The sequence below is a fragment of the Struthio camelus genome, chromosome 3 (assembly GCF_040807025.1).
Source record: "Struthio camelus isolate bStrCam1 chromosome 3, bStrCam1.hap1, whole genome shotgun sequence".
Taxonomy (NCBI): domain Eukaryota; kingdom Metazoa; phylum Chordata; class Aves; order Struthioniformes; family Struthionidae; genus Struthio; species Struthio camelus.
This window is the reverse complement of record NC_090944.1, coordinates 41685132-41703795: the sequence shown is the minus strand read 5'-3', so window position 1 is coordinate 41703795 and position 18664 is coordinate 41685132. Positions and strand designations below refer to the sequence as shown.

At 35.6% G+C, this 18664-nt stretch overlaps 1 protein-coding gene across 39 annotated transcripts in view; it reads right to left on the bottom strand.

Moving 5' to 3' along the window:
* Positions 1–18664, bottom strand: part of RIMS1 (regulating synaptic membrane exocytosis 1) — a 361088-nt gene that overhangs the window by 224098 nt on the left and 118326 nt on the right. For 37 of the 39 annotated variants that reach the window (XM_068937510.1, XM_068937548.1, XM_068937509.1 and 34 more), the window contains 2 exons: positions 14302–14515; positions 12709–12720 (listed from right to left, as the gene is read on the bottom strand). In XM_068937510.1, the coding sequence (XP_068793611.1) occupies positions 12709–12720; positions 14302–14515 (226 nt within the window). The remainder of the gene's footprint in view (positions 1–12708; positions 12721–14301; positions 14516–18664) is intronic. The other 2 variants (XM_068937511.1, XM_068937547.1) reach the window with 1 other exon arrangement.

The following is an 18664-nucleotide window of genomic DNA, read 5'->3' as shown; positions in this document are numbered from 1 at the left end:
ATCTCTAACCATTAAACAGTAGCAAATATTTTATATCATTTTATGCAACAGTTTGAGGGAGAGGGTCCACACATTAAGGGAATCCAAAAAAAAAAGGAAAAAAAGTTACAGAAACTCTCTCTGTAGATTTGCTTGGTTGACATACACAGTTCTATCCTCAACCTCATACATTATATTTAATAAAATCATGTACGGCAGGTGTATCCATGACGAACTGTCATAAGCCCTCACTAATTGCAGAATTGAATATATATAGATGGCACCATCCACCTGTTATGTAGAAGCATGAAAGGCTCCAGGAAGTGAAAGATATAAAAGATATAAAAACATAGATGGAAGTATCATTTATGTAGGACATAGCATGGCTAAAAATACACTGAATTTTAATCCTGGATGAGGATTAAGGTTATTTATTACAAAAAGAGACAGAGAGAGCAGATTATATCTAGTCCTAATAATTACTTTGTTCTCCAGAATTTTTTTTCTATTTGTCAGTTTCTCACAATGCTTAATAGGTCATAAATCTTATCAAATTTTTGTAACACAATTTTTTAAAAAATTAACACTGGAAATCTCTGTATCTTTCAACAGAACAGCCCCATAATTCAGATGCTAAATTTAGTTCTGTTTAATGTCTCTACATCATTTTCTAACAACTAACAGCAAAGAATTGTAACTGTGCAGCATTAATAACTATAGAAATATTAAATGTATAATAAGTCATACTTGGTCCAAAAATCTATAGATCAGTTTAAAATCCCAGCACCTGAGAGGATCTTACATGAATCAAGGCCATAATGATTCAAGCTGAAATGTACACATTTCAGGAAGAAAATAAACTGCTTAAGAAAATCTCTTAGGGGAGCGAGGGGCACGTTCTGGGCTGTCAAATCAACTTGAGTTTAAATGAAAGAGTTCTCTTGTGCCCAGGAGAGGGAGGTATACCATTTCTGTAATGACCGTGAAGAACCAAAATCCCTGGAAGATGAACAGAGGGGTTTCAGTTAGCAAAATCTAAGGTCTTTTACAGAAGGATGATCCAGGAGAATAGGACCAGGAGAAACCTTCCAGTAACTCTTTAATGAAAGCATGTTAAAAACTATATCCTTACACAGGAGGACTGTTCTCAAATCACTGGCCGGCACAATTTCAATTAGGTTAGATTGTTTCACAGCAATGAAAAACAAGTATATCTAGAAAACAGAATGCTACTGGAAAAAACTGAAAGTACATTGCTCAGCTAAAAAACTCCTCCATTAGGCACTGTGGGAGGACCGCTAATTCTAACCGAGCTGTTTGTTTGGACATCACCAGATAGCTCTGCTGCTGTACGATATTCCCCCAGCTACACCACTGAGTAACAAATTCCTTCAAGCGCCTGAGTCTAAACAAAGGCTAGGCGTTTTCCTGGGCTGGGTTTTCTGCACATTTGCTATTCAGATCTGCTTCCACACTGTCTTTTAAAAAAAAGGGAGACCAACACTGTCTCCAGTCTCTCAAGCTAAATTCCATCAGAATATCAACTAGAATGGATACCAAGTGTCTTATCTTCTGGGTGAAATACATTAACATTCAGAAGATTTGAAATGTTTGCCTGCCCCGTTTGTCTTTGCAAAGGAAGCTCTTCCCTTCTGCTCTGTTCTACATCCAGCAGCTTGCAGTGGCTTCCATGAAACCACTTCTGCACAATTTGCCCTTGGAGTTTTTTCCTATAACCCCTGTACCTTGGCTGTAGATCCTCACTCGTTACTTTTTTGTTGAGATCTCCTTGGGACGTGCTGCCTGCTCGATCCCATGCTCCTGGACATCCCCCACCTGCGTGCACGCAGTTTCCCCTTAGACGTATACTGCCAGAGCTTTTTCCCATCCTAACTGAAGCTGTGGATGACAGAATGCAAAAGCAACCTCCCTGGGCTTGCCAAAGCTGCTGTGTTGCATACGCAGTCCTCCACTCAACATGTATGAATTTCAGATACATTTACGTGAAACATTCAAAGAATAGCTCAAGATTATGCACATCTGTGATTCCAACTGCCACATGTTTCCTCGATTATCAGGCTGCCTCTGACATGAACAAATGCTGGGTAAGTATTAGGCAACTGTGATCTGACACAGCACAAGTGTAACAATATATATATAACAAATATAAGCACATTACATGGTTGTTAACAGCAATAACGGTACTTTTACTTAATTTCTATTATCAAAGCATTGCACAACATTAATTCACTTCCAATTATTAGACTCGCTGTACAGATGTACAGTGGGAAAGTGAGTTACAGTCACATTTGCCCCATCCTCACTGAGCTAGAAGATACTGGCTTCCACATTGTCCTTCACCTAACCTAATCATTAATTTCAAACAGTTTTAATTCTATCTAACAGAATGAAATTATTCCCTAACATTTTGATACAATAAAAATGTACAAGTCTGATTTCAGAGGAGCTAAGCATGGACAAATTAAAGTTACCTATACCATTTGCAATCTCTGGAATAGCCATCTTTTTACTTCAAACTCCTGGCTTTTGTACTCCAAGATGACTTCTTTACAGACTGAGATTCAGACTGAAAAGACATGGCATGCAGCACAATGGAGATAAGTATTACACTAACAGACATTTTAAACTTTTGGTTTCTAAAACTCGTATTATGAATATAAGTATATTCCTGTCAAATATCATGAGTTATACATCTCTTTTATGAACATAGTGTAGTTCATTAGTTCTATATGTCATCGCAGAAAGAAAATTTCTGTATTTGTAATATATGGTATATAGCGCGTTAGAAATCTCTACTGATACCACCCATTTCTGTACTGCTGACAACTAATACGTTATTCCATCAGAGAAATGAAGCTAACAAAACCACCGTAAATACACAGTACCTTGCAAAGAAAATTGTTGGCTTAATTTGAAACGCAACAGGGCAAAATAAATTCAGAAATAATAGTGACTGCAAATTGGATAATAGCAATGAAAAGGTCAATGCAATTTTTGGCTATATGATACTGGAAAAGTGAGAGTCTCTCATTAATGGTAATGAGATTGGATTTGCCTTGTTATCAAAAGGTAATAATAAATGCAAAGCGATTCATATAATGAATTAAAGGATATGAAAAAGTAGTATCTTGAGGAAAATCAAGACAACTAAATGTACATATGCTGAATGACAGCAACAACAGTTTCAAGTAAGTATGGTGGCCACTTAGTTGAAACTGTAGCTTGCAGTATCCTATTTTTGCATGGATTTAAGGCTGAATTTTGCTTTGGTTACTTTCTGTTGCTTTCTGTCTCTAGCTCTGGAGGAGGAGAAACAGATCCGTAGAATGACCATGCTTCGATAATGATTATTCATCTGAACACACATTCTGGCAAAGCAGAAGTGAGCACACTTAACAGCTAAGCTAAATATGATGACCATCTTCAGGAATAAAGATGGGTGTCAGCTGGTATGAAAGAGAATTGAGGGACTTGGCCACATTCCCAAACAATTATTCATATGACTCTAGAGCCCTAATCCATCTATACAGATATGCTGTCAGCATCTAACCAGCCCTACCCCCCCCAAACAACAGGAAAAGATATGAGCCTTAAGTACTTACTGTATAAGCTTGAAATATTTATTATAATATAAGCCTTAGTATTTACTGAGAGAGTTAGCAATGAGTTAGCAATAAGAGTTTATTTCTAAAAGGTCTTGTTAAAGAAGAAATTCCCCAATAAAGAAGAAATGCCCAATTTAAAGTTAGTATTGTAATTGTATACATCTGTCATTATAGCTACCTGCAAATCTTTTTGATGGCACAATCACAGGAAAAAGGATGATCAAACACTTCCAATCTCATTATTAATAAGTCTAAGCAATGAGATGTAGAAAGAAAAACTGATTTCATGTTTATAAACACAGTTCCTTGCATCATGTTAGCATTTTTTTAATAGGCTGATTCTTTTGTTCTAATTTTATAAAATTATATAAATATTTTTGACCAATCAAGAATGATCATAATTGTGTCTGATTCAAACGGTTTATGCTGTTTCCTTTTAACTTGGACCAGATAAACGTATATTATCATAATAAATCTATATGGTCACACTTGTTCATTTTCAATGCTGGACTGCACTGAAGAGAAAGGGATCAGAATCTGTTCAGTAGCAGTGTTAGTCATATGCCTTTAGTGTGAACAATTACTTAAGCGTACACACTTTCATTATTTTGTTATAAAAGGGTTCAAATTACAAAATTCTAATTAGTTCTGGTTTCAGCTAACTATGCAGACAGTAGTTAACTCCTATATTTTATAACCTCTTGAGATCTTCCAAATCTCATTCAGTGTTTATAGCGCCAATATTGATTAATTTAAGGTACAAGAGCACATGGCTTCTTAATATTGCACCACTGCTAATGTTTTCTGCTTTCTTTGTGCTCTTTCTTCTTAAAGTGCAACACTCATGTTTATTTACAATAAACCTCATCTCAGTCATACACATTTGCAGTTGATGCAAATATGAAAAATATTTGCCCTTACACAAGATCCTTATCCCACCTCTTTACTTACAGAGATTTAGGGAATAGATCAATACATTCTTAACAGATAAGTGAACAAATTTTTTTCTATATTGTTACATTTTCTGAAGCCAGAGCTATATCTCAATCCCTTAATGTCATCTATCCTTAATACTTTCAAATTTTCATGAATCAATCGAAGCTTGGTTATTTAAGTTAACAGTATTTATTACCTGAAAATGTAAAAAAGGAATTAAAGGGGAAACATCTGTTCATACAGATGATACTGGAAGTTTTTAAAAACATCAAGTTACTAAATCTTACTTTAGTCCTAGGTTAAGGAATAACCTAGGAACGGTGTTAAAGGGAACAGTGTTAAAAAAAAGAGAAGTGAAATCTATTGCTTTATACTTTTTAAAATTTCATTAATACATAAGAATACATAAGAAAAAAAGTAAGATATCTCTTAAGTGTTTAGCGCTACAAAACGACACACTTCTGGGTAATCAGTGTCAACCCGGGAAAAAGTATTCTCTGTTCAGATGAGAAAATTATATAAAACACAAACACTGACAATACAAAAGAAACTGACAGCCTCCTCCCAGAAGGCAAAGTAGCTAATTTTATTGTTGTAGTGTGAGCAAATCAATGGAGCATCTACTGTGATCAGCTATATGTACCATTTCTGTTTCATGCCATAAAAAAGCTGTTTTTTTTTAAACTCAGATTAAACTTTTCTTAGGTATTCAGCATATGTGATTTTGTTTTAAATAACAGTGAAAAATCACACACTTATCTTTTACTGAAAAAAGTCAGTCCTTACCCATTACTTTAAAAAATGCCTATTTAAGCAGATCTAGCTTTAAAAGTGTGGAATGTTAGAACTTAATTTGCTAGTATCTTTTATTGTGAAGACATATCTCTAAAAGTCAAGCAGAGTAACTGATTTAAAAAATACTAACAAATACATTTCCAGAAAAGTTGAATCTAAATGTGAAATCAATGTATACTTTTGCACAAAAACAAAGTCTAGAAAAAAAAAACATTTCAACATGTGCCATCCTGACTTCTTTGGTGAGACTGACAGAAGAACTCAGGTAGGAAGGTGCTCCTCTTCGCTTCAGTGATGAGAGCACCATATTCCTACCTGGGAAAGCAAGCTTTAATCACCATGAAGTTCAACACTGATCTCTCATGTCTAAGAAAATGTCCTAATCACGAGGCTACAAAGTATTCCTGGGAGAAATCACTCTACTGCTCTCCTGTTAGTGCTGCTCTGCTTTATATCACCGACTTAATTGGATCAAAAGCTTAAAGTTAGTTAGCTTTATTTTTTCTTTCTGAACGCTGAGCTAAAAAAGCTTAATACTTTTTAGCGCTCTTTTTGAATGATACAAAATTCTAGAATTCATTTGTCAAAAGTGGTAAGTCACAGAACTATTCCCTAGCAGAAGCTAAGGAGAATTTGCGTACGCTGCTTTTAAAGGGTGTGAGTTACAATGGGGAAACAGGTGGCAAAAACGGCCTTAAAGATCCTTGCCTCTTTTATTTTTCATCATGCATGTCAAAACATACATAAACATTCCAAGTTACGAGGTGCAGGTTCTTCTGGCACACTGTATTTTTTGGAAAGACAAATCTGCAAATAATGATTTATAATGACTATATAACTGATTTAATTATCTTTAATGATTTAGAGATCTGAAAGGTCAATAAGGTTGTTCAGAAGGTTATTCTGCCCTGTACTTCCTTTGTTAGAATACATGCAGTATTTATATGGGTAGACATGTATCCTCACAATATATTTAAGATTATACAAGCAGGAGGTGGAATAAAGGTCTCAGAAACAGTCTTATTGACCCCTGAGATTTTATCAATACAATATTTATTTTGTTAAGACAAGTTTTTGCAAGAAGAGGAATTTTTAGGCTCCAAGGTGTTGCTGACATTTTCTTAACCAAAAAAAAAAAAATCCACATTCTTTATCTTGAATCAGTTAATTCGAAACAAATATACTTAACATAAAAGACCCCCCAAAATAAGTTAACAGATGATGACCATTAATAATGCTGCAGGGAATTACAGAGTTTGTTTTTGTTTAGGCTCCATTATACCTCACGGATTTTCCCATGTTGTTTAAGCAGGGTTTCCACTGACCGCTCTGCTATTTAGCATGCACGCTAACAGCAAAGACAGCCACAAAAGATTCAGGAACCCTCTACCAAAGGTTAAGAAAGAAGGTTGCAGTGGCAATACGTTTCCTTAGTCATCAGAAGTAGAATCACATACAAAGTAAATAGTTTAAATGTTTGGCTAACAGGAAAGCTAACCCTGGATAAACCACAGCAGTACAAGCGTCTGGTTATGGAATTTATGTGGATCTAAAGCTACAGGGGGGAAAAAAAGAGAAGAAAAGAAAAAAATAAGCTGCCTAGTGATTCCTCCACAGTAAAAGAATTAAATGAAGAAGCTTTGACCAGGTTAACTTCAGAGCCTAGGTATACTGAGCATTAGCTACCGGCTTTTGTATACAAGGACAAACTAATCGTATATGCTAGCTGCACACTGAAAAACAGGTATTAAAGTGAAGCCGAACACGGTTGCTTCGACAAACTTGATGGGGAGCAAGCTCATTTTTAAGTTTTATTTTAAAAATTATAACATTAAGACTTGTTTGACAGTGAACTAACTCTGCAGGAAGAGGAAGTGCTCTGTAACTTATTTGAGGTAGATTTCTTCATCTTCTTACAGGACTTCTTTATCTTTTTTCTTCTTTTATCCGCTGAAAGCAGCAGTTTTAGTGAGTGATTTTTGAAAAGCAGTGCTTCTTCCCTGATGCATATGAAAATGAAATCTTTTAGGAAACAAATTATGCTGAATGCTACAGAGAGATAATTTATCCGCTATCACTTTGCAATTTGCCATGTAATTTTACCTCCTTTTGAGGAAAAATTTTTGGTGATACAGCTGTGTTAGTCAGCACTTACATAAATTAGCCTGTTAATGGACAATTTGACATAAGACTTCTGTGAAAGGAAATGTAAAAACATTCTTGACAATCCAGAAATTTTGTTCCGACAGTATTAAAAACTTCTGGTAAAACCATTACTACACAGCTGAATTGCATAGCATATGCATTCAAATTGTTAAGGCTTAAATTAGCAAGCCATTATGTAAACAAATGTTAAGTATCATTTAAAGGAATTAGATGACAAACACCCTGTAGAAGCACCTGACATACAATTAGAGAAATCTTTCCAAGTTGTCTGTCTTTCAGAATATAAACCACTGACATCATAATCATAAAATGAAAATAATTTTCGTCAAACCTAGATCAGAAATGTCAATCCCTAGTATCTCAGCACTTACAGTTGACAGTATTTTCCACAATCACATAGCACAAAGTTCAGTTAAATCACTTTTTATCTGTCATGTATTTCATATCCTGATTTCCTCTCAATCATCCTTTACATATGTAAATAGAAAAATGAGTCATCAAACTGCTCTATTCTGCACAACCAACATTTCTGGAAAAAATGGAAGAACGGTAACACAACTATTTTTAAGGAACATAATTTGTTCCCATCTATTTTCACTTCTAATTTGATCAAAAATTGCAATCTTAGTGAAGTCTATGAGATGGTAGACTAATTTCTAGAGAAAAAAATATATGACTTACACTGAGGCAGTAATCTTCCACCTAATTCTTTCTGTCACCGTGTTGTATGAATTTCACATAGTTCAAAACATCTACCCCATCCCACAAAACACTTTGATTTTGCTTTGAAGAAATTGTCTTCTCTCATTCAAGACTGCTTTCGTACCTTGAAGAGTCTCTCTATTTCCTTAAGAAGAGAGAAACAAAGCTATACACCTTCATGCATTAGATGTTTTTATAAAGGCAATTTATCTTTGTACACTATGTAAGCAAATATTAGGAAGAAGTTTTTACAGGAACAATGCAAATATCACGTTTTATTATCAGGTGTCTTTTGCTATTCAAGTCTCAGGCACAAGTGCAGCAAAGAAAAGAACAAGCAGTGATAGCTACAGTTTTGGGAGGATTGAATCAAGGTTCTGCCCATTCCTTGCCAAATTGCAGAGAAGCATCAGCCAGACATTTTGATCTCTTCTCCACTGCTCTGCTCACACCGATAGTTCACCTCAGAGAGAAGGGTAAATAAAATGGGAACAAGTAAATTAACAAACCCATCACTATGTCAGCAATTAAAACGCTGGTGTATGGAACAGAAATAGTACGATCCGGGGCAGAAGTGCTGCCATTCCGTGAGAAACTCTGTAAAATATCTAGAAAACACCAAATAAGAGAGTCACTCCTGCCAGCTTTTTTCTAAGCAGCTACATTACTTCCTTTTGAAACGCCTCCTGTAAAATCCTGTTACTAATATTCTAGTTTCTTACAACGTATACACAACGTTCAGTGCTCACAACAAACAGGTTGCCATAATAGCATTAACACGGTTTCTGAATACTAAGGTCATGTGAATGAGGACATTTTTTTTTCTGTATGCCATACTGTTTTCAGTGAACAGAACCACTGCTGACATTATTGCTAACAGTATGAAAACAGTGAATACTCTCACTGAACAACTAAATTTAAGCCTGAATTTAGCAACTAAGTTAATAGTCCTCTCATCTGAAAATGCTCCTGTTAAATGTAGTCTGTCTGCAACCATGTGAAGAAAGAATAGATATGAGTGAAAAATATGAAAAGCTAACCAATACCCAAAGCACATGCAAGAACTTAAAATACACATTTAGTAATGCCCTTTGACATATTTGAACAAGAATCATTAAAAGGTATGTGCCTCATTAGCCACTAGGATGTATCAGTTACTATCAATTCATTTTGTAAGTGCACTGCAATCACAGAACTCTCATAATAAAATTAGGATGCCTACTGACTCCCACTACAAGGAATTAATATTTTGGGATGTCATATACTATTTTAAGTAGGGAGAGGAAACTGCATATACTAATTTCTGGTCTATATTTTTTAAACAGTCCTTCAAAGATATTTAGTATTTACTTAAAAGGTAAAGAACAGCTCCAGAAGCTTTCCCTAAATTATTACATCATCTGTACCACATTTTTTAAAATATCTTAGCAAAGAGTAGCTAAGGGATCGTAAGGGATCACATACATACCCTTGCAGTCGCAAGTAACCACATCATATAAATCCTTTCTTAAATTCGCCTTTAAAACTTTACTGAGTTATGCTTTCCTTCCAATGAGTCATACCAAAGATTTTACCAAAGCTTTACGCTACCAATTGCAAAAATATTCTCCCAAGCCAAAAGCATTTATGGCCAATTTACATGCATTTGGGCTTACTTCTAGTTTAATGGTTATTTCTACTGCTTATTATTTAAACTTACTGTATTTCTAGATATCAGTTATAATTTCCCTAGCTTTTGTCTCTCTAATCTCACTAGTCTTATCTCATAGGATGAACTCTTCATTCCTTTGTATGACTTTCTTTGTACCCTTCACAGCTTGAATTTATCTTTATCAAAGATGGGTAACATATGGCACACGACATCCAAGGTGAGGTCTCATTAGCGCTACCACCACTGGCTTAAATCTTCATCTCTGCCAGAAATATCTTGAATCTGGGGTCATGCTTGACTTTTTCTGGGCTTGACACTTTGGTAATTCACGGTTGACCATCCTTTCCAGCTTATGAATCCCTAGCTTATAGGAACGTGGTGCACATGCTTGAATATTAATATCATTTCAAGTGGTAAAAATTAACATGGCAAGAACAAGAGTCACCTACACATTTATAAAACTTCTTTACTAACATTAAACTCACCAGGTAAAGAAAGGTTTGTCCCTACAGGTAGATTAGTCAGGAATGTTGAGCCACTGAAAATAATCAACAAATAATATTTTTCTTTCTGGTGTTGCTTTATACAAATTTTACCCATTGTTCTGCTTATAAGTGACATTACTTGCCAATTATTTAACCACCTTTTTAATTAATTCATACCATATGGTCTGTTAGCACCCAGACAAAGGCATTGTTAAAGCAATTGTACTTTATAAAAAAGCTCCCTATGCTCCTCATATAATTAGTCTCAATTACTGTATAATCTCCTGCTGACCCCCATAATTTTTCAGCTGTGAATCAGAAGTGGGTCCAGCTTCATCACAAGGTATAAATGATATGTTCATGTATGATATTAGGCCATTTTCTTGGCATGTGGAAGCTTGGAGTTCAGCAATGGCAAAACCTAAACCAAGGCAAGTGCAAACAACAAGGATATCTTTAACTGAAGTTAGGACAATCCAAATGAGTTAGGTATGTCTTCAGCGCGCGTCTTCAGGGAACTTAAGTGCTGTGAGGCCTATTTTCTGCGTTTCAAATGGCATCAGTCGAAGATACACACCTAAGCTGTCACCTCATCAAATCAAGAATATATAATCCAGGTTCGCCTGGATTGCTCTCCCAAACCTAGGCGGCTAAATGGTATCTAAGTGGCACTTTCAGAGCACTTAAGAGCTTTGCTGTATCTGGTCCTAAAGCTGTTTCTGCTGCAAGAGCACTAGCCTTTTGATATACCCCAGTGGAGTCATCAATGATGCACTGCTTTAGAAACAAATCAATATCAAGTGGAAACTTCTCTCTCTATCCTAAGTGATTTAGACTAATAGAATGGAAAAGATCAAAAGTACTGGGTTGTTTCACTACTTTGTTCAGAGCAGCACATAGAAAACAGTGGAATGAAGCTGTAGCAAGCCAAACTTCATAGCCATTAGAAATACAACCAGGTCCATTAGGAACCAGAAAGCAGAGAACAGAGAACAACTCAGAGACAGACATGAGGGAACCATTTCATCTCCCCTATAAAGAGCTGTCTTTAACAGTTGTTACTGATGCTTGCGAGCATAGTTATTCATCCTCCCTGATTTGGGTAGCACCTCGTCAAGAATTGGTGTGAAAACCAAATTCTATAGCTACGATAACATAAAGTATGTGCGTAAGCAGCAGCAGTAGATGCTGCTGCACTTGACGCAACCAGAACTCTCGAAAGAGTTGACAGCTCCCCTTCCCATTGCCAGGCTACACAAACTGGTTCTCACAACACTCTTGCCTAAAGAAAGACATACTCTAATGCACAGAGAAAGCATTTTTCTGTAAGCTTTGCACTAACTTCTGTAAGCTTTGTACTAATTGCAGTTTATAGCTGTGCTATGATATTAGCTGTGGAACACCACCACTTCATAATACAAGTGTAGCAACATCATCTGCAAGTCAAAAGCTATGTTGGGTTGCAATGACTTTACATTCATTTCAGCTGAAGTGACAGTGAAGCTGGCTACTTCCCACTAAGTCTCCAAGTTAAAAGCTAGGAACAGCTTTTCTAGACCTGCCTGAGAACAGGAATTAAGCAGACATGCAGCCTCCTGCCTGAGTACTGCCACCACTCTCTCTTTGCAGAGGATACAGAGAAAAAGTGGAAACTACACAGACCTATTTCTGAAGAGGCACAGGAATGAACGCTGAATAGGCCACTATTGCATTTGGTCCCAAAGCAGTTTTACCATTTTTTGAAATGTACCCTTACTCATTTACAATGGATTCACTCCGTCGTACCCACTACATTTATGTACGGCTTTAAAAGGTCATCTTTTGTCCAGGCAAATATTTCAAAAGTAAAATCAAAAGGATGATTTCAGAAGAATTCCCTGAATTTTTGCTGCAGCCAGAAGTGAAACACAGCAAACAATATAAATCAGTGTAAAATTACATTTAAAATATTAAATTAGATGTCCTGAAGCAGATGGAAGGACCTTGCATGCAAAAAGTCAGATCACTAACCAAAGTCATTTTTACAAAATAATGCTTTATTATATTTCGTTGCTTCATTATATTTTATTGCTTCCTCTACTTTTTAGTCTATTGGGATTAATAATCCTCAGTTTTTAATGAATTGCTTCAATTGTCCTAATTTTGACAACTGCACAAAAACTAAGAACAGTCTTAGCTTTTCTTGCTGGGCTATCTTTAGCGGTTTTGTTCAGCTAGGGGATGGGAGGGGTCTGGCTGTGAGCTTTGCTACTCTTCCCCCCTCCCCTTTGGATCATTTTAGAATTTCAGTTCAGTTTTTGACATGAGTATGTTTCCCAGTTAACTAACAACATTATAATAATAAATGATAAAAAGCATGGATTCTAACCACTTTATCCTCCTTTGGGAAAGCATCCAAGGAAGCAGAATAAAAAGAGAAAAGGAAAAAGAAGAGAAAAAGAACAAAGTAGGCAAGTATTAATAGGCAGATTTCAAAGAAATGCAATTCTAATAAACTCTCTACAAAGAGCTAAAAACATAAGATTTCAAAAAAAAGGCTTTAAATAAAAAGGTTACACCATTGCATATGTAGAAAACACATATCCCCACCCAAACATATAGAAGTATGAACAATATAACAAACAATATAGAAGTTACAAATGAATGGAAACTTTCACAGTTTCCGTTTCTGACTTGCAATAGTAAGTGAAAAACAATTAAAATATGTTCAATTTCTTTCTGAGTAAAGATAAAGTGCGCTTGATATACTCCAATTAATATTATAAGCTAATATATCAAAGTAAACAAGATTTTCAGACTTGTTCTAATGATACCACCTGCAGGTGATACAATATAATGCATCCACTTAACTTTCACCCATCACATCTGCATTACTTTTTCAGAAAATTAATTTAATTTAAGTTAATACACTCACACGTACATTAGGGTTACGGAAAGCTCCCAAAACAAAGATAAAATTGGTATTTTGCAGAGTCATTTTGGTTTGGTTTACATGAAATTTCAGAAGCCAAGTTTGAGCCCAAAGAAAGTCAAAAGGTCATAAACTAGTTCTCCTGTGAATGTGATTATCTGCTGTAGATTTCATAACCACTTTTTACTGTATTTCTACAGATGCAAAAAGGTGAGCTCCCCATACAAAAGACTGGCACCTTGAAGCCCTCTGCAGAAAGTTATCTCATCCCATGATAGTTAATATAAGTATTCATGCAGTAAAAGGGTATTTGTAAAATATTTTATAACACACCACAGCACTAGATGATGAGCCAAAAATAAATGTTGGATAATGGCCTTCCAAATACAGAGCCTACCAATCCCATACAAGTGCATAGCCAGCTCCTTGCAATGGACTGACTGAACAGAGGCTATCCCAGGACAGCCTTCACTTTTGTGGACAGCTACTGCAGCTAACTGCGTGCAAGTCAGAGGGAGAAAGACAAATCACACCCACCTTAAAGTAGGATACCTAATCTAGATAAATCCAGAGTTTCATTTTTAAACTTAATTAAAAACATACTGACATTACTCTCTCAGTGTAGTAAGAAAGATTTTGTCTTAACCAAAAAAGGATTGATTTTATGTAAGAGAAATCTAAAAATGTGTATGAAAAGCTTTTTAAAAGAGACACAAAATAAGAGTTCAATCAGAATTTCTCAGTATGGAGTTTTACCTCAGCAGAAGGTTTCTTTCTTCCATTCTGACCAGAACAAGAATGTTTTCTTCAAGCATCACTCAGTACAACCATATTCTACGTATTCTCTTATTTTAATTAACTAACTCTGTGAATCCTGCATCTCCACAATTATTAAATATATGATTCCATTTATACCTACACCTCATAACAAAATGATGAATGAAATGTTCAAGTAAAATGAAGCATGAAATGCCAAACTTAAGGTGAGCAAACTGTATTTTGACAATGCCAAGGAGGCTTTTTCTTAAGAGCACACATCAGAACACTTACATTGTTTGATCGTAGAGAGACACGACCTCCGCATCGAGCACAAAACTTGGTCCGGCAATAAGAGCATAAATGGCCACAACCATCTGCAAACTTTGTTTTATGACAGATTCCACATGTCGGAGCATCATCCTTGTGCTCTCCCTGGTAACGGCGGGCTTCTTCCCCTATCTTTCTTACTTGTTCTTTATAGCTTTCAAATTGCTGATGCAACCTCCTGCATAGATGAGAAAAAAGTTTATATAGCAAGAATGGAAGGAAACACAATTACTGTATATTTCTCTCTTTCAATTCATAAATAAGCCTAATATTCTTGTACATTTCATCTCATATCAAATACCCACTGCATCTGGAAGACTGCAACAGGACAATCTTAAGGAAAAAACTAAGAGACATACGTATTCATGTTAGATAAAAGAGGGTGAGAAAATTATTTCACTTGAACAGTCACTTGAACTTGATCTAAATATGCAAACGTGGCCAAAAATGCACAGCCTTATACAAAAGAATCTAACACATTACAAAATAAAAGCTAAAAAATAATTGCCTGAGCAAAACAGCCTTGCCTTTTAATCATCATTTTATTTATACAGCAGCTGTAATCAAAAATTATAACCAAGCTTCAATTTCAGTGTCATGCTTCTGTTTTCAAAATCTAAATTACTAACATACGTAACTTAAAAGATTCCAGCAAGCATTCTACTGTCACACTAGCCCTACGAGAATTTTAAAACAATTTTCTAAGTGAAACCTGCATCTTAATTTTCTATAGCATCACAGAATATTCTATTCTATTAGTGTTAACAACAGAGATTATTTAAGGTAAAACTCAGACCTGTCCTGACCTTCATTACAGACATTTGTTTTAACTCAGCTGGAGGAGTATATAGTATATACAGGTGCATTAGCGGGTATATAGAATGCTAAGGTGAACACTGCTGTTCAGTGTGGATGTCACTACAGGTACTGCATATGCCTGCTTGCCGGTAACAAATTAGCCACAATGGCAACTACATGTTTCATTATGAAATAGAATTTTACTACATGAAAAAATTCAGTCTTATTCCCTTATGGAGTTAATCTTCAAAATATGAACAAGCCATAAATGCTGAGTAGCTGTTCTCTTCCAGCTGCCTCACATAACAAACAGCCTGAGGGTATGCCTACCAACTAGCCACATTTCTTGCTACTCAGAAGACCTGGCTTCTAATCCTGAGCTCAAGGCTTGAGAATTCACCCTTCTGTTCTCTACTTCCTTTTCTGTAAGCCAGGAATAATGCCAATTTGATCATTAATGATGAAATCTTTTATATCACTGTGATGTGAAGACCTACATTACCGTTACATAATATTATCTCTGAGAAGAGTGGGTTCTCCTGCTTGTTTCTATGAGATTTTGGCTGTAAGAGTGAAGCTTCACAGACGAACCAATTAAAGGGCTAGCCACACCTCCAAAAGGGCACGCTGGCTCCTCTCCTGCTCCTGGCCGCATGATATTGCGGCTCCTTATGCACTTGTTTTGACACCCACCAAAGGAAAAAAAAAAGGACATGGGTTCTGCCAGAAGCAGGGGAGAGAGAGGACCCTACTGGAGCAAGGGGTTTGGACTACTGGACAAGATGACCTCCAGAGGTCCCTTCCACCTTGGCCATTCTGTGATTATGTGAGAGCAGGAGCGCCCTTTTTGTAGCAACTAGCTGGTATTAGCTCAGCTTTCATGTGAAAACTCAGCCTGGAGCTTAATTAAAGGGATTATATTCCAACTCTGTTAACTATTTTACTATTGATCAAATCATACAAGAAATAAAATTTTCTTTAGGTGCCCTGGTATAGTATTGCAACTCCTGAGTTGGAGTTTTGTGAGCTTGACCCAAAAGCTTAGACATGCAGCACATTAGGTAGGGTACATTTACAACTAAATCTTTACACCACACTATATGGAAACTACAGACTACATTTTCAGATGTTGCTTTAAATCTACATCTCCATGGATAACATTAAAAATTCATGAACAACTAAATAGCTTATTAATAGACACAGGGAGTCTTGAGTTTGATAAATGATAAGAGTAGGTGTGTTGTCTATAGAAGTCTTGATTATATCCTTCATCTCCACCCACTTTGAGCTACCTACTCCATTAATTAGCATTGAGATTCACACCATTTAAGCAATGCATATCTAGTGAGAGAATTCTATGAGAGAATTCTACATTTGTGCAGGAATTTCTTTTTTGGTGGTAGACTTGTTTCAAGTTTTAATTAGGCAGTATGTAGCTGCATTTTTTTTGATTTCCTATGAAGCTCAGAAAGTGTATTAATACGATGATATTTTGCCCTTCTGTGTGCACCAAAGGGCAGATGAACGTACTACCAACTAAGCAAAAGTTAACTGAGAGCAGATTTTACTTATATGTAAATAAATATTACTTATTTATATATCTTTTATTTTCTCTATCACTGCTAAGACCTGCAAACAAGTGCTCATCTTGCATGCTCCTACTCTTCATTACTGAAGAAATCCTAACATTTTAGCTACAACAGGAATGGAACAGAAGAAAACACTTGCAAACTTCAGAAGCCTGCACGCAGGGTTATAGGAATGCTATTAGCTAATGTAGGAGATGAAGAGGTCATCAGACACGCTTCACTCTCCTAGGGTTTTTAGTCAATTAATTCATGCTATGCACAGGGACACAGTGCTGTAAGACTGCCAGTTCTTCAAATTATGCTTAATTTAGACAGGGCTGTGTAAATAAGTGCTACTTTGATTTTGAGCTAGTGAATGAACTAATCAGCTCTAAGGGAAATCAAAGGAATTTTGATCACCAAAATCTGTTATTTTCCAGTATTGTAACAGCATGTAAATTTTTACAGAGCAGAAAGAATCTTACCTAGCCTGTATGTGATTCAACTACTTCTTCTGAAAGGTCTGAACCATCCTCACCTTTCTAAGGAATGTATGAATGTCTGTATTTCTGGCTATTCCAAAAGGCAGCAGCAAAATGCCTCTCAGCTTCTCTTATGTACATAGTTTTTGACTTATACAGAAGACTTAAATATTCTCTGGAGCAAAAATTAGAATATGGATACGTATTTTTCAAGGTTGTTCCTTAACTTCCAGGCCATAGTTCATATTTGCATGACACGTAACAAAAATTTAAGTTCATTAAATATTCCTTAATACAGACAAGCACCTATAGGTTACGTTAAAGACTTCATAATAGCATACAACATAAGAGACAGGGGACGCCTTTGGCAGATATGGATTCAATCTCCTCTCACAGAAAGAACCACCAGGCTACTATATAAGAAGAATATGTACATATACTTATGCAACTTTACATCAAGCACCCTAAAATTCAACTATACTACTGAGGTCAATGCCATAGCCAAAAAGGAGTGGTCTCCTCTTCCACCGGGCCTCCAATGACAAAGGGAATGTATGTAAGTCAATATGAAGAAGTTTCATAGAAATTTTACTTCAAAAGTGAGAAATACTGCCAGGAGGTAGAAGATGGCCAGAGGGAACAATGCACTGAAAGTGTACTCTTCTTGAAGTTTTCATACATATCAGAACACAGGTTAAGTATAAAATCTAATTCATTCGAATTTTATACTACGTATTCACAAATAAATGGTAAAGTGCCCTTCCATGTGTGTTGTGTAACAATACTGTAATAAATACAGTTGAATTCAATATTTATTTTTAAAATCTCAACCAGGAGGAAACTACAATTTGTTCTTACTGAAATATTAATATTTATGTTTGAAATTGGTATCTTCTACAGACTTCACTGAATCCATATTTTAAAATAGAACACAGAAAAAAATTTAACTTAAAAACTAATTTCTAATAATATTATTTTGTAAAAGTCTTTTTTTTTCATTTTTTCTGTGGTAGCGACCGTAACAGAGAGCATATAAAAGTTAATGATCATTCCTGTTACTCAACTTAAATGTCTTTAACTTGAAGCTACTAATCTTTGATCCCACCTAAAAGATAATACCTTAATTTATTTGTTCCTTAAAATCTGAGGGCTAAAAAGCCCAAAATCTACCAGCAGCTGTTGCATAAGAAAATGATTAAGAACTGTTAAAGATGCAAGATTTGAACTCACTAGAAAAATATTCATCCAGATACAAATATAAGAAAAGGTTAGAATACTCCTGAGTTAAATAAAGCTTAAAATTAATTTCACTTATTTATCTAGATCTAATAAAATGTAAATATTTTAATAATGTTGCTGAACTAGAATCTCCTTCGTTTTTGTTTTGCATTATTCTAGTACATACATTTCTCACTTAAAGAATACTGGACAAGCGTGATTTACCCTTTCTAACATATTATCGTTTCCACAGAATAAAAC